Source organism: Branchiostoma belcheri, unplaced genomic scaffold (assembly GCF_001625305.1).
Source record: "Branchiostoma belcheri isolate BF01 breed outbred unplaced genomic scaffold, Haploidv18h27 scaffold7, whole genome shotgun sequence".
In the NCBI taxonomy this organism is placed as follows: domain Eukaryota; kingdom Metazoa; phylum Chordata; class Leptocardii; order Amphioxiformes; family Branchiostomatidae; genus Branchiostoma; species Branchiostoma belcheri.
In genome coordinates this window covers 5,663,788-5,678,241 of record NW_017804353.1, presented here as the reverse complement: position 1 = coordinate 5,678,241, position 14,454 = coordinate 5,663,788, and the positions used below count along the sequence as shown (strand labels likewise).

General features: G+C 42.6%; 1 protein-coding gene across 1 annotated transcript; it reads right to left on the bottom strand.

The window, feature by feature from the left end:
* Positions 1 to 377: 377 nt before the first annotated feature.
* Positions 378 to 12,192, bottom strand: LOC109484480 (peroxidasin-like). The gene is made up of 20 exons (XM_019787748.1): positions 12,092 to 12,192; positions 10,638 to 10,714; positions 9,990 to 10,079; positions 9,156 to 9,303; positions 8,744 to 8,895; positions 8,248 to 8,534; positions 7,553 to 7,677; positions 7,103 to 7,202; positions 6,751 to 6,908; positions 6,387 to 6,501; positions 5,884 to 6,130; positions 5,573 to 5,703; positions 5,027 to 5,170; positions 4,270 to 4,417; positions 3,688 to 3,883; positions 3,008 to 3,210; positions 2,569 to 2,694; positions 1,984 to 2,203; positions 1,370 to 1,563; positions 378 to 895 (listed from the first exon to the last, which is right to left on the bottom strand). Exons 2-20 carry the CDS (start codon positions 10,696 to 10,698, stop codon positions 882 to 884), a joined length of 2,859 nt encoding a protein of 952 aa, XP_019643307.1. The 5' UTR covers positions 10,699 to 10,714; positions 12,092 to 12,192; the 3' UTR covers positions 378 to 881.
* Positions 12,193 to 14,454: the final 2,262 nt, after the last annotated feature.

Here is a 14,454-nt window from a genome sequence, read left to right as displayed (position 1 = left end):
TATCCCCTTTTGAATATTTTCAAGAATTTATCCCTGCAGTTCCAGAGCAAGCCGCTAGGGGGCCTAAACTCACGTCACTTCTTTCCCAGCACAAGAGCTACCTACCATCTAAATTTCCATTACCTATAGCATGTCTAGATCATGAGATATCAAAACCGGAAGTTCAGCTGCAGTACCATAACAAGCCGCTAGGGGGTCCAAAATCTAATCATTTTGAGGTCTCATCAAGACCTACCCACCTACCAAGTATCAAGACAATCCATAAAGGCCTTCTCAAGTTATCGTGTTTACAGACAGACAGACACACACACACACACATACACGAACGCCCCTGAAAACATAACCTTCTTGGCGAAGGTAATAATATAGATCGCTAGAGGTCCCCAGTGACTGGCGTACTGACGCTATGTATGGTCATAAGGCTAGAAAATTGAGATATAAAGGGAAACAAATTCAAGGTGTTTCAAATCTTCCTGAAGTGAAGTTTGCAACCGGATCATTGTTTGTTGATAATATAAGTCATGAATCTATAAACTACGTACCATAGACGGTGTAGACTTTTAAAAAGCAGGTGCATAGAATGAATGTAACGAAGAACATTGTGGACACTTCGCAACTAAAATGTGGACACTTCGCTTCTGTTAATTGGTTTCCCATATCTCTTCTGTCATCTATAAAGTGTCAAAGTACAGAAATATTGAGCTGACTTTAAAGTAAAGGGGTCGGATGATTATATTTATCCACAATATTTCATAAACAGACACTCTCTTGTGCCTCCTACTTTTAAAGGCGAAGTTAGTGCGGGGATAAAATGATTTCAGTGTAGTCTTTGGCCGTTTTGCGGGTAACATTGCTTCTCTCCATCCTAGTATCCTGTATTTTCAGTCGGCCGGATCTGAAAGAGAAGGTAGAGGATCTGTATCACAGATGAGTATCTGCTGTGGGTAGAGTGCATCTACGTATACAGAGTAATCATTGTACTATTCTAACATTCTGCAACAAATATCTAGATCTGTGGCGTCAATATACTTTAGATAGACAAAAATTAATGAAAATGATCACATGTAAAGCTAGTAAACCTTTCCCTAAGACATTTTCAATCTACTTATGTCATCTTTAATCTACTTAGGCCAATATATATATATATATAGTGAATTACAAAAGAGAGAAAGTATTGCAACAGATAACAACGCCCTGGTAGTCTCAGAATAGACTTGATTGTATTGTTCACATTGTCATTGTTGCCATGCATTGTACCATGTACAACTGTCGAGCAATAAAGTTCATTCCTGCATTAGATGTTCGTAAACTGAGGCGAATCCGACATGCTACGGTACCGAAACAAAACAAAACAAAACAGACTCTTTACCCATCTGACAGATGTACGGGAGTGTCACGGATCCCCGTGTCAGGTCCCACTGCTGGTCCTCCAGTAAGACTCCGTAGTTCCCGCGGTAATAAGGCGTGTGTTCGGTTATCCAGTTGGTGAAGTCCCCCAGCTCGGTCCCGTCACTCCACGCGAAGTAATCCGTAAGGAGATCGTCCAACCCGATGAAATATTTCCTGAGAAGAACCCAAATATGTCAAAACACTGAGGTGTACTCATATGGCTTAGTAGCCATAGTTACTGGGCCTATGCCTAAAATGCAAAGTTGCCAGCAGCCTAGTTGTTGACTTATATCAATAAAGACCCCAATATAAAATATCGTAGGTGTTTGAAGAAGCCGCTGTTTAGCTGACTGTAGCCACTATGTTTTCTATGTGTTATATTAAGTATTTGCAAACCTCACGGAAAGAAACACTTATATTTACACGATATTTACATGTGTAGAAATGTTGCGAAAAGGTCATATTTGTCTTTCATTTTCCTTTCAGAAATCGTTAAAACTGCTGAAATATTTCACCGCCTTTAATATCCCTTTACGTAGTTCGTAAAGTTAGTGTTTGTTTTAGATATGGCTTTTCGTGCTGTGCCAAACTCACGCCTCATCCAGCGGCCTGTTGGTCCGTAGGAAGTCCTCTATGAACCCCTGCACGCCGGCGGTCTTGATCATGGCGAGTTTCCCGCCCAGGAGAACGCAGCTTTCCTGAGCGTCAGGGTACGTGAGCCGGTCCCCCCTCAGCGGGGAGAACCAGAAACACTGGTTATCGTACACGCCAAAGTCACCGGTGGATACAAGATCGGGGTACAGCTCCTGACACGCTGAGGAACGAGAGACAAATATCTAATCATACATCATGTGATGACGTAAACTCACCATTGTAAGGAAAGCCAACATCTTCTTGTAACAAGAACGCCACATGAGTTGCTGTACATAACACATTTGGATTTATAGTAGGCGGAACAAATAGATGGAACAAGCTACCACGTGATTGTTTTCCACATGGGTATAGCCTACACTTTTCAAGTCTAAGGTCAACAAACATCCGTCCTCACCGGCTGCACAGTAACCCAACACATTTGAGTGGCTCCCATGAGCCTTGTTTTGTGGTGAACATGAAGTAAATGATAATAAAAAAGCTTTCACCACTACTCTAGACGTGACGTCACAGGACAAGGATGCTTACATGCGCAGCTCCTTCCGTCTGCTCTCAGAACGAGGCCGTCCTGACATGCGCAGAGATACGACCCGACAAGGTTGATGCAGATCTGTTCACAGTCGTTCATGTCCGGGTTGTGACATTCGTCTGAATCTGAAACAAACCATATTGTAACCATCGAGCAAATCTCCTTTTTTCACGACAGCTTATTTTTTGTTTTGATTCACATCGATGGTAATATTCTTACCTGACTGCCTGTTTTTGGGTCACCAGCTAGTGAACTACACTGAGTTGGCTAGACCTCAGGGATGGAGATTTTCCCAAATATCTTCTATGAGTTCGAAAGGAATTTCTTTATGGCTACACCTCACCTCATATCTGCATAGTAGGAAAGCCCTTTAAAGAGTGTTCCTTGTCACTGTTGAAACTATGTTTCAGATGTGGTTTCTATTTTGGAAAATCCTACCTTCAAAAGTTTCCTTCCAGACCTCCATGAGCACGCCGGGAATGTTGTCACATGACACCATGTCCGTGACGTCAGTTCTGACGAAGACGTCCGGCTGTAGCCTGGTGACGCCCGTGTTGTCGCACAGGACCCGCGCGTACGTCACACGGCCGATCTGCGCGCGCTGGGCCGCCGTGAACACACCGTAGTTCTCGTGCCAAAATCTTGTAAACAGAGAAAATTGACTCTGATAAACATCCAGTCCACACTTTACACACACGTTACACAAGAAATGGACAGCGGTCTGTTATCATATGTTAGCCACACAAAACTACATATCAGATAAAAAAACGGTTTTAGCTATATGTGTCCTGTTTTCTTGTCTTCTGGGATGGGAATTTTCATTCACGCTTCAACTAGGTCGCTTAGGTATCCACACTTTTTCAAACGTTTTGTAAACTACCTTTATTTTCCATTGTAAAAGTGGCTGCGAGAATATATATTGTGTTTGAGTTCGCAGCCACATTGTCTGTGTCCTTTCATTTGTATTCAACAATATTCTTCTGAATAAAAAAACTGGCAACCAGGCAAATCAAACTACTCAAATGACGAATGAATACTATCCGCTTCGTCCAGGGTCGTCGCCAAAAAAAATTCTGAGATATTTCATTGGGCAGTCGAGAAGTTTTCGGACATCTCACCTGTCTCCTTGCCTTATCGCCTTGAACTGTGCCGCTAGGAGACACCTGAAGGTGGGCCCCACCCGGCCCCCGGTCACGTGATCCTCCAGCAGTCCCCCGGGCCACAGGTCGACGTTTCTGACGTCACCGTACACGTCAGCCAGCTTCTGACGGATGTCGTCGTCTGGTATGTCACCGGAGAGGTCGTCAAACGATTCTGAAAACAGAAGAGATATTTGTTTTAAACAACGTTCTAACAAGGTAAAAAATTTGATCTAATACAAACCTATTTATATCAGGGCCCATCACTCTTCACTCAACCGCGACGGGGGCCGACATCGTCTACAAGACATCTTTGACCCGGTATTTACGTCACGCTTCAGAGAAGCCACGTGACAAGTCTCACTGGGTCAGTCTACTGAGGAAGACCAGAGTGACTGGTCGAAAGTTCTAGGCGAGAACCTTTTCCTTGTGTTGGATCAAAAGTTGTAACTTAAAACATATTCATACATCTTGGCGTCTTTATAAAGCATATGGTTCAAATACAGCTATTCCGTACGATTTGTTATTTTTGTTTATTCATACTTGTGGATATTTCGTCACCTGCTAGCAATAGCTCACAAATATCCCGCCAGTTGTTGTAGAACGGTATGCCGTGGTCCCTGCCCCGCTGGATGGTGATGGCGGCTATGTCCAGTCCGGCATGGCCAGGCAGGGCGAACATGTGCTCAGTCAGCTCTTCATGGATAACCTACAACGTAGGGGGAGTAACAAAGCACCCATTCCCACTAAGATAAAACTATCCGGATCGAGCCGAATCGATTCGCTTTGAGCCGACTTTAAGCCGGATCGAGCCGGATCAAACGAATCGATTCGACTAGATCCGGACAATCCTAGTGGGAAAAGGGCCAACGTTGATCAATTGTTCAATTAGGATTTTTCAAAGAAATGAAAGTTCTCTGGGCGGGGGAGGAAATATAAACTGTCAAACGAAAAAGAAGCTAATTATGTGTTTCATACACAATTGAATACCTACAAAAATGAACGTAACGTGTGTAACTTTTTTTATTGAATAAAGCAATACAAGACAAGGACGAAGTGGGGCTGAACTCAAGTTATACAACTTATTTTACAGCCCCACTTAACATTTAACATAAATACAATGGTCATACAAATAGTCGTAAAGTAGTGCGTTGAGAAACTAGACCCCATACATACAGTAATATATCTAAAGAGAGGTGTTATATAATTTATATATTACAAACAAAACAGAGTATACTATGTAACGAAAAAAACGTTTAGTGCCGCTTATAAAAGCTTGAGTAAGTAACATAATGTTTGTAACTTGAGTATTCCTTACATTTCTCGGTGTTGCCAGCTTGGCGGGACTCCCGATCAGGCCTCTGACCAGCGAGTCGATCCCGCTTTCCTTCACGATCCGCCAGGGGGCGAAAAACGTGTCGCGCAGGGCCACGTTTCCTATGGCAGGGTCCTCTTCATAGTTCTGGATAAAGAGACGGAATAATAAGATCCGATATTTTTCAAGTTTTATATTTTTATTGAAGACCGTGTCCTTTTGACAAATATCACATCAAGGAATAATCGACTGAATAGGCCTTACTTGCCATCCAACATACAATGTACTTCGCTCTCTTCTTTTCAAAATCCTGCTGACTTATAATTACTTCTGGATACAGGAGTGTTGTTTGGTGTGTTTTGAATTTGTGTGTCTGTTTGTCGGGACAGAGCAGATTGACAGCACGTGGGTGAGGAAAGATTGGCAGACAGAACAACAGTCGGTCAAAAGGTCAGACACAGGAAATGGGGTGAACTTCAACGTCACGAAAACCCTAAATACTTCTACGATTTCTTGTTACGTTGTTTCTTACCTGTAGTGTACCCTTACCTGGTCGTACCGCTGCACCAGCGGGTCCGTCGCCGCGTCGTTGAGTCGGAAAGCTGCCATGGCGACCGAGTTTCGTACGGACGGGTCCACGTCAGGGTCGTACTCGGAATACTCTCCCACTTCTTCCATTTCTGTGATAATATATCAACATCATTACTTCCTGCCAGTTATCACATAGGATGCTTCAGTCTTTGTCCAACTTTGTCCAACTATATGCTAATCAGTTAGACTACAGGATAGATGACATGAGATTAAATGAGATGAGATGGGAAGAGAAGAGACGAGAGAAGAGGAGCAAGGAGAGCGGCTACCGGTCGGTCCCAGGATCTTGGGCAGGTACTCGGAGAAGGTGATGTGTTGTATCTCCGCCGCCACGATTTCGCGCGCCTCCTGGTACAGCCTGTCTCCGCCCCAGTGCGGGTTAAGGCCGTGGAGTACCCGGGCCAGCCTGTTGTGCTCCCGGACCCAGACGGTGTGAGACGCGATGGCTCTGTTGTCCTCGTTCGCGCGACTGTCACCGGCGAGGAAGCAAGGGACGCTGTCTCCACCTGCCGGGTCCTGTAATATCACGGTGTTTAAAGATTGCTATTCTATACGGATGTATGAATCGTTTGTTCTGCTTATCAACGCCGCAGTACAACACTTGTGAATGTCAGACAGTAATACATTGTATCAGCAAGCAATGCATTTGCTAGCCATCCTTTCTGACAATGCTTCATCGAAGTTTCTCATGGCTGATCTGATAAAATACACTGTTGTGCAACTTTACTTACCTTTCTGACAAATGTTCTTTAAAATAGACACCACTACTTACCTGATTGCAGGGTTTGTCTTCTTCCTCCTGGAACGGCAGCAGGTCCAGCCCTGAACTGACGTCCGCCCGCGGCTGAACACGCAGCAGGCCCAGATCGGTCGTCAAGTCCCGCAGTCTGGACAAACGTCAAAACAAAGAGTTTTGCAGTTCTTCTCGCATGAGATTCGGTCATCAATACATGTAAGATGGTAGCCTTAGTGTCAGCCTTTTAAGCTTTCGTCCGCTCCCCACGATCCGCTACTATCTAGTATTACAGACGGAAGAAGTTACTGTTATTGTTTCAGACACATAGATGTCATCCAGACTGAAAACAGTACCCACAATGATCATGGAGGGTAACAACAACCACGACAGCGTTACTCACGACTGCGCCAGGTGTTCCGAGGACCCGTACACCATGGAGGCGTCGATGAAGCTGGAGACCTGGTTGATCTGCTCGCGGTCCAGGAGATCATCAGGGTTGGACGTGTCCCCTACAGCCACCCCGCACATGGAGCTGGACCGCGTGAACGGCAGGCAAGGCTGGGGGGAAGGACGGGATCAAACGGTTTATCATGGGCTCCTCCTAGATGCACAGGAGACACACTAAATGTGCATGGCGAGTTATGCTACAAATGCAAGAAAATAGCAAGTAGCAAACTCCCCTGGCAAATAGTCTCCTATATACATGCGTATAGCCAGCGTAGCTAGTCTGGTAGAGACTACATTACATGTACCTTCTGTGTGTTGTTTATCCGTGGGTCGTCATCAGGGACGGCAATGGGGAAACACGGACTGACGTTGTCACACGTGTCTGTACACAGGATCTTCTTCTTTCTGGGATACATATAGGAACATACAGCGATATCCTGATTATATCCCGTAGCCTGTAACACAGTCGTGTTAGCTCTAACTTCCTCAGCAACTGGTCAGTATGCTGCCAGAAAGCCTTGTCAGCATCTCCTTTAACGTATGTCCAAGAAACACTGGTTTGACACAAAGTATTCTATGGAGTTTTTATGGCATTTCTACCATCAGACTAGTGACGTGTTAGTTTAACAAGCGTCTTAAATCATTAAACTTTAATCGAAAATCGTGAATAGGAACAGTGAGTATTTTCAAGTCGTTGTTGTTGAGCAACAAAGTCACTATTATCATTATGTAACGACGCTGGATGTTTGACTCACGACGCCAGGACGGTACAGCCCACAGCAGTGGCCGTCTGCTCCATGTCGTGCCGTAAGAACCGGCCCCACTCCGTCAGCATGTGTGTGTACTCCGGGTCATCCTCTGTCTCAGAACTGGTCAGCAGCTGGGGAATAGTACGAGTACTCATTACGCAAAAGTACCGAAGTAACGGGTTCCTTTTTCAGCACTCTATGCTACAGATGCTGTTTCTGGTGCACGAGATGGGTGTTGTCCCTAGTGCTGAAAATGCTAAAGATGCTATTTCTAGTGGAATGGGTGCTGTCCCTAGTGCTGAGCATGCTATCCTCATGATACAAATGCTGTCTTTAATGACAAGGGTGCTGTCCCTAGTGCTGAACATGTTATCCTCGGTGTACAGAGGTGAGGCGGCTTTCGTCCTAGATCTCCAGTGCCGACGTTACGTCAACACTGGGTGTCCAGTGCTAGCGGCTTCAGCCTTGGAAACTCCGAATCGGCAATGGAAACCGAGCTAGAGCTGAGACTCATTATAGTTATGATTTTCTAGGAAATCTACTAGGAGATTATAGTACTGTTGGCAATGCTGAGCGACACAAACTGATGTTTCCCGAAAACACACTTTCTGCAAACTTTCAGATTCTCATAATAGTTACACAATTCAAAGCCAAAAAAGGATTCCTTTATATTATACTTGCACAAACAAAGCTGCACGTACCACACTAGAAACTTGGCGGGGACTGGGAAGAGGAAACCCGTTGTATTCCGATTTCTCCCATCCAATCGGTTCGTTCCACCCATCGTCATACTTCGGCAACATAAAGCGTTTGAACGGCCGTAGCGCAGCGCCCCAGTGCGGATTGTCGATGTTATTGCAGCTGCCGTCGGCTGTGCGATACTTGTAGATGGAACAGTTCGCTGCGACGGCAAGCTGTTCACAACCCGACATGTCGGCGATTATGTCTCTCTGGGCGGGGGAGATAGCTTTTCTTATGTCGCACATGTCTGCAAGAGAAGCCGTTTGATATGCTTATCGAAAGTTTATTGATATGAAAGTTTATTGCAAATCCATGCCCTAGGGCTAATTGCAAGTACATGATAAAATAATAAACACTTAGTCTAGTAAAACTTAATAACTAGTGACTGCACATACTTCACTTCTAAAATAAAGTCTTCTGCAAAGAGATACAAGGTCTTATAGCACGAAGGCTGACCTCCAGCGGCGACCCAGTCCTTGTTGTGTTCCCGGACCCGTTCCAGGACCAGCTGCATGGTCCCCTCCACGATCGCCGCGGCACGAGCCTCCTTCCGCGCCTCAGGGCTCATGTGGTGCAGCCGCTCCAGGAACTCAAACGGCGTTCTTATCCTTCATAAACACAAACACAAAAACAAACACAAACAAACAAACAATAATAATGATAGATAAACGACAGATTATTCCGAATGATTGTCGTTTTCTTTGAGTTTTAACACGGCCGTTCCAAAGCAACGTTTAAGTTATTCTCCTTACATTGTTGTTACCTTTATAAATTTCAAGTTTGATTTTTGTGACATGTGTAGCTAGACTACACTCACCATTCGTTTCATATTTTACGGCTGACACACTTCAAATAAAGCGAGAAATACCTGTCCTCATCATGGTGGAGTTTTTCTGTGTTTGTTATGCTGCTGTCCACTTGTCTTATTGTCTCCTGTAAGGAGGACGCGACAAACACGTCTCCCGGGTACCGCTGCTCGTGTGTCCTGCTGTCTTCTCCCCAATCATCCTCCGACACTGGTAAAACACAGGCAGACACAGGTACGATATGTCAGATACTGATTTCAATCTAAACAGTGATAAGGTATGATATAGATCTATTCCGTAGAGATAGTTGTAGCAATGCTGACTTATACGTACAGCTGCACATATACAGGTCTGCTAATATGATAATTTCAAGTAAATTTTAAGAGGAGACAATTTATATAGTCTGGGCAAATAGGGAAAAACATTAAAGCAGACCGTATACGTCAGACCGTATACGTAGAACTCCATGTTAGCATATAGTGTTAAATCACCACATTCTGTGCACCACATTGCACTTTTGAAATTAGCCCCCGGGCATGAACTTGCATTCTTGCAATAAAGAACTCATTTAAGAATGTTTTAATCTTAGAGACTACATATTGCCGCTGACACTTTATGTATTCATATTCTGAACGTAGGATGACTTTATTATGTATGTATTTAGTTCGATCTTAGTTGTATTAAATCATACGAAAGTCCCTCTTTTGAGTCAATAAATAATCTATGAAATATAGCTTTACATCTTTTCGAATGGCCATTCTGTGTGTATACGATACTTCGTCAATAAGAGAGATGTCGAACAACATGCTAGTGTTTTGGTAAACGTGTTACATTGTGCACACGTACTCGTATAGAACGGAAGGCCATGTATACAGAAGATTTTTTCAAACGCTTACGTATGAACTCTTCGCTTGGCTGCTGTTCCGAACTCTGCTCAGTGGGAATGAGTGCCGCACATGTGACTTCACCAAACAGACTGTACCAGCCTGTATGAATAGGTTGATATAAAAACATGCTTGTATTGATAGTTATGGAGGCTCGCTATGCGACAACCTCCAACATGTTTACAATACAAAATATTTCCTGCTCCGTTTGAAACCCGCCATGCATGAAGCAAAAACAATCTGTACCCAACCTGTGCTGATGTATTTTAGATAACTTCGACAAAATGTTAGTTCAATAAAAACTAGACTCGTGATGACTTATTATCATCATTTTGTCAACCTCTTACAAGTAATTAACGCCTATCTGTGCGTGACTAGCAGTCTAAAACGCCATCGAAATCTGTTTATGTATCTCCGCGTCTACACTTGGATTAAATAGTAGTAGTTGGTTCAACTAATCCCCAGTTACGCCAAAAAAACAGTTACTCAAGCAACCGTTGGATATGATTTTCAGGTAGCATCCACTACCTTTCGTCATTGATACTAGAGAGTTGTCAGAACATCAGATTTATAAGTACTGTTTACTATGCAAATAATTGAAGACGCATTTTTTTGAAAATCCCAAAGGAAACAAAAGTCAGACAAGTCAAAGTCTCTCACCTGTAAGTACCAGCAGTATACAGAGTCTCATCGCTTCACAGGTCGGTGGGTCAACTGACATCAGTCACCAGGATGGACTGTGGAGAGATACTAGTAGTCATAAGGCGTCAATGTCAACATCTATCAACCCCCTTCCACTAGACGGGGACCGCTGAGCGACCGTTGAGCGACCAAAAGTGAATTTTCGTAAATCTTGATTTCAAAATTGGAATATGAAGCATAATATACAAGTTATTCAATTAAACGACATTCAATTACAAAATACACAAAAGACAACCAAACTCTTACCACTAAAATCGCCTTTAAAATCTTTGTTCTATGCATTTTATTGAGCGACTTGTAAAATTTTTAGTCGCCCGTCGGCAAGGTAATTTTACTTTTATATAGCTTTAATGTTTATGTTATATCGAGGAATGGTTTGTATTTTTGAATCATCGATTTATTGAATGAAGCTACATTTTATGATAAACATTCCTAATAATCCACATCTTCCAAACTTCCCAGCCAAGATCCGTACAAGCAAGGGCAAGGCTTCTGACGTCATGACGCCACGACGTCGCCAAAACTTAGCGCTATCCATAGCGCTATCTATATAAACAGAAAATAATCCTCTGACATGTTACCTCTGTAAACCCGGACATATCTACGCAGTCATAGAACGTATGTAAATATTGCTTCATCCAAATGTAGCGACGTGTAAGTGCATTGAATCCCACCGCCGACTGACTTTAATGGGGGTTGAAATCCTTTGACAATATCACAATACGCGTGCAAACGACCGGGGATTCAACCGGTCGTAAATTGAGCAAAGGTTTCAAATCTCCATTTTCCCCTGATCTTGACGCACACACTACATTCAGTAGTGTGGTTACTCCAGACACCCTGAGACCCAACATACGACCTCACCATTACAGGGACCATAGCAACTTACTTAGGTTCACATCAGGGCAGCAGCAATAAATTGCATTGACGTCAGGAAAAGAATGTCGATGATCAGGACGAAAGTAGTCAATCACAGCAAAGCCAGGACAAGCAAAGAGCACTTAAGTTGCACCCCCCCCCCCCCATACTCCTCTCCACTTCTGGCGAGGTAAAATAAAATGTGGAGTGAGGATAACCTCCAAGCAGAGGTTAGAACGTAAAATCGTAGGTTTCTGGCTGGGTCTGGGGTTAGGGGAAGCGGTCAGAGCTTCAGTCCAGTCAGGAACCGTCAAAATTGGTCACCAAAGATCTGGTTGGAGGTGACAGTTTTCTTAGTCCTTCATCTGCTCAGTCAAAATACGCCACGCTTTAGACCTCAACATCTGCTTGGAAATCAGAGTTAGGGTGGGTGTTTCTTGTTTGTGTAACATCCACGTCCCTCTGTTTCAACTCCCCAAATCTAGTGAACTCTCAAGTGAAGAAGTACTCTACAAATTGAGACGAACGTGTTGTAAAAAGAGAGAAAATCTTACCGGACTACAGAAGTGGCTGTATCCATGGGCGCCTGGTGCCGGACTTTCGGCGGGATGCCGCTTTGGTGTCTACTGTCAGCCTTCTAAAGCTTAAAACGCAGATCCGGCTTTGTCGATTTGACATTTGCAACTTAACGATTTATTCTACGTTGTGGTGCATTCTGCTGTACACAGTATATAGATCTCAATACCTTCGTCAAAATTATCATATTTTCAGGAGAGTTTGTTTCTTGAGGATTTTTAAGGAACGTTCCACGTCTGGAGACGATTGGAGAAACCTTAGATACAGTAAAAGTAGAAATGCAGCTTTTCCGTGACAAAATGGGATCACTCTTTTGTAATTATTTGGGCACCAAACTGGTCAATCGAAGCAGATACACCTGTAATGTCTGCAACGAGATGACAGTGTAGACATTGTCCCAAAGAGTCATTGCACTTAATGCTTTTAACGACTCTGCTACATGCAATTATAGAGGGAGAGACAGTTATATAATGTAGTAAGCACTATGCAGACTTGAATATAGTGCCAAATGACGTCTGTTATAGCATAAAGTGCTTGAAAGCACTTTTGTTCAGCGTAGTCTGGCACTTCAAAAGATAAAGTATTGAGTGAGTAACACTGGTAGTGTCTGTGTAGTGACGCAGAAGCATCACCCAGAATACAAAATGTCTGGAATATTGTATAACCGCGTGAATATCCCTGCTAGGGAACAGGACTTTTATTTTTTGTGGTGAAAAGAAAGTTGGGAAAAGTAAAACAGACAACACTGTGAGAATAGTGCTTCTTGTATTATCATATTTCAACTTTTCAACTTCTTTACACAATGAGGAACTTTTAAATCACATGATCACTGTACATAATTACAAAGTGTTTTAAACAACAAGAACCACATAACTACTGATAACATCCATTGAAAATAGACTCGTACCATCTCTCTTTTTTGTATTTTCTGTTTCAAAACAGCACAAACTGTAATATACAAAACACCTGAGTTGGTCACAATAATATACAAGTTCTGAGGACTGCTCCTGGTAGGCATCCTGAGGTGTGTGTAGTTGTAAAGGCAGTGCGTGTGAAGACATCTAAAACTCACAAAAGCTTCACACCACGACACTTAGCCTCTACACATTTCTGCATCAGATTAAACATTGCATCACTAAAATGATAGGAAAGTGGCTTTTATAAACATTTATCTTTCCATAGCTTGTTACTGACTGTTATGGCTCTACCATACATCTACAACGTTAGATTGCCATACCCAGCTATTTCAAATTACAAAACACAGTTTAAGCTAAATCCAACTAACAAGTGTTAATAATGTAAGGACTATACATAAATATCCTTCGTTTGAAAGTTCTTGCTACAAAGCTGCATCATCGAGCGGTTTAGGTTATGGCACATAGCTCACCACTAGACAGGCAGTCGTCACTTTACGTTGTTAAAGATCTAACAGATAGAAAATGAGTTCTTATTTACACATTTGGGGTCGCTGCAAGGCTAATTAAACACAGTATTGCCTAATTAACTTCCTTTCATCATCCAAGCTTTGAGTTTAATTTATAGTTCTTGATCTTTAACTTTCCCTAATAAATTGGCTGTCAGCGAGGTATATTGTATCGGTAGAGTGGATTTGATTGTTTGCTGAGAATCAAAACTGTACAAATTTGTACAAATTCCGGTTGGAAGTATGTTATTTCATTGGTACCAAATTCCGAGTGAATGATTCTGTAGTCTTGAGCCCTGTCTTTTATCTTTCATTTTATCAAGGAGCAAAATAAATAAATGTCACATCCTGTTTCTTTATGTGAACATTTTGTCAGCAAAAACATTTACATTGTATCTGTTGATATACAAAATGTACTGGAGAATGGGAGCTGCAAACGGTTATCTCAAATGCTCATGGGAAACTTCTTTCAAAAGATGATACTTGTAATAACCCCCTCCCACAAACACACACATACACAAAAGTACAGCATCTTTAAAAATTTCAAACTACTTTTTCTTCAACAGCACACGAGTGTACTTTTAGTTAACTTAAAGAGCTTTTTAGCTGGGAATTCTGAAAATATACAATACACTATAAGGATATAGTGTTAACCATCCATAGACCAAAAACCATGTACCAGTTCATGGTACTTTATGCAGGGTGCTTACTAGTATATATTTCCTTCTAACCCTTTCAGGGTTATCTCCAAATATATGGCTCATGTGGCTCCTCGAGCCCAGAAAGTTTCAAAAGGGCACATCAGGACTATATTATTTACAATAGTATAAAAGGAGCCCCAAAATTAACTTTTCTTCCAGCAAATAACAATTGTTTACCCCCTCAAGTACAATAAATGTAATCCAATAAATAAGGAGG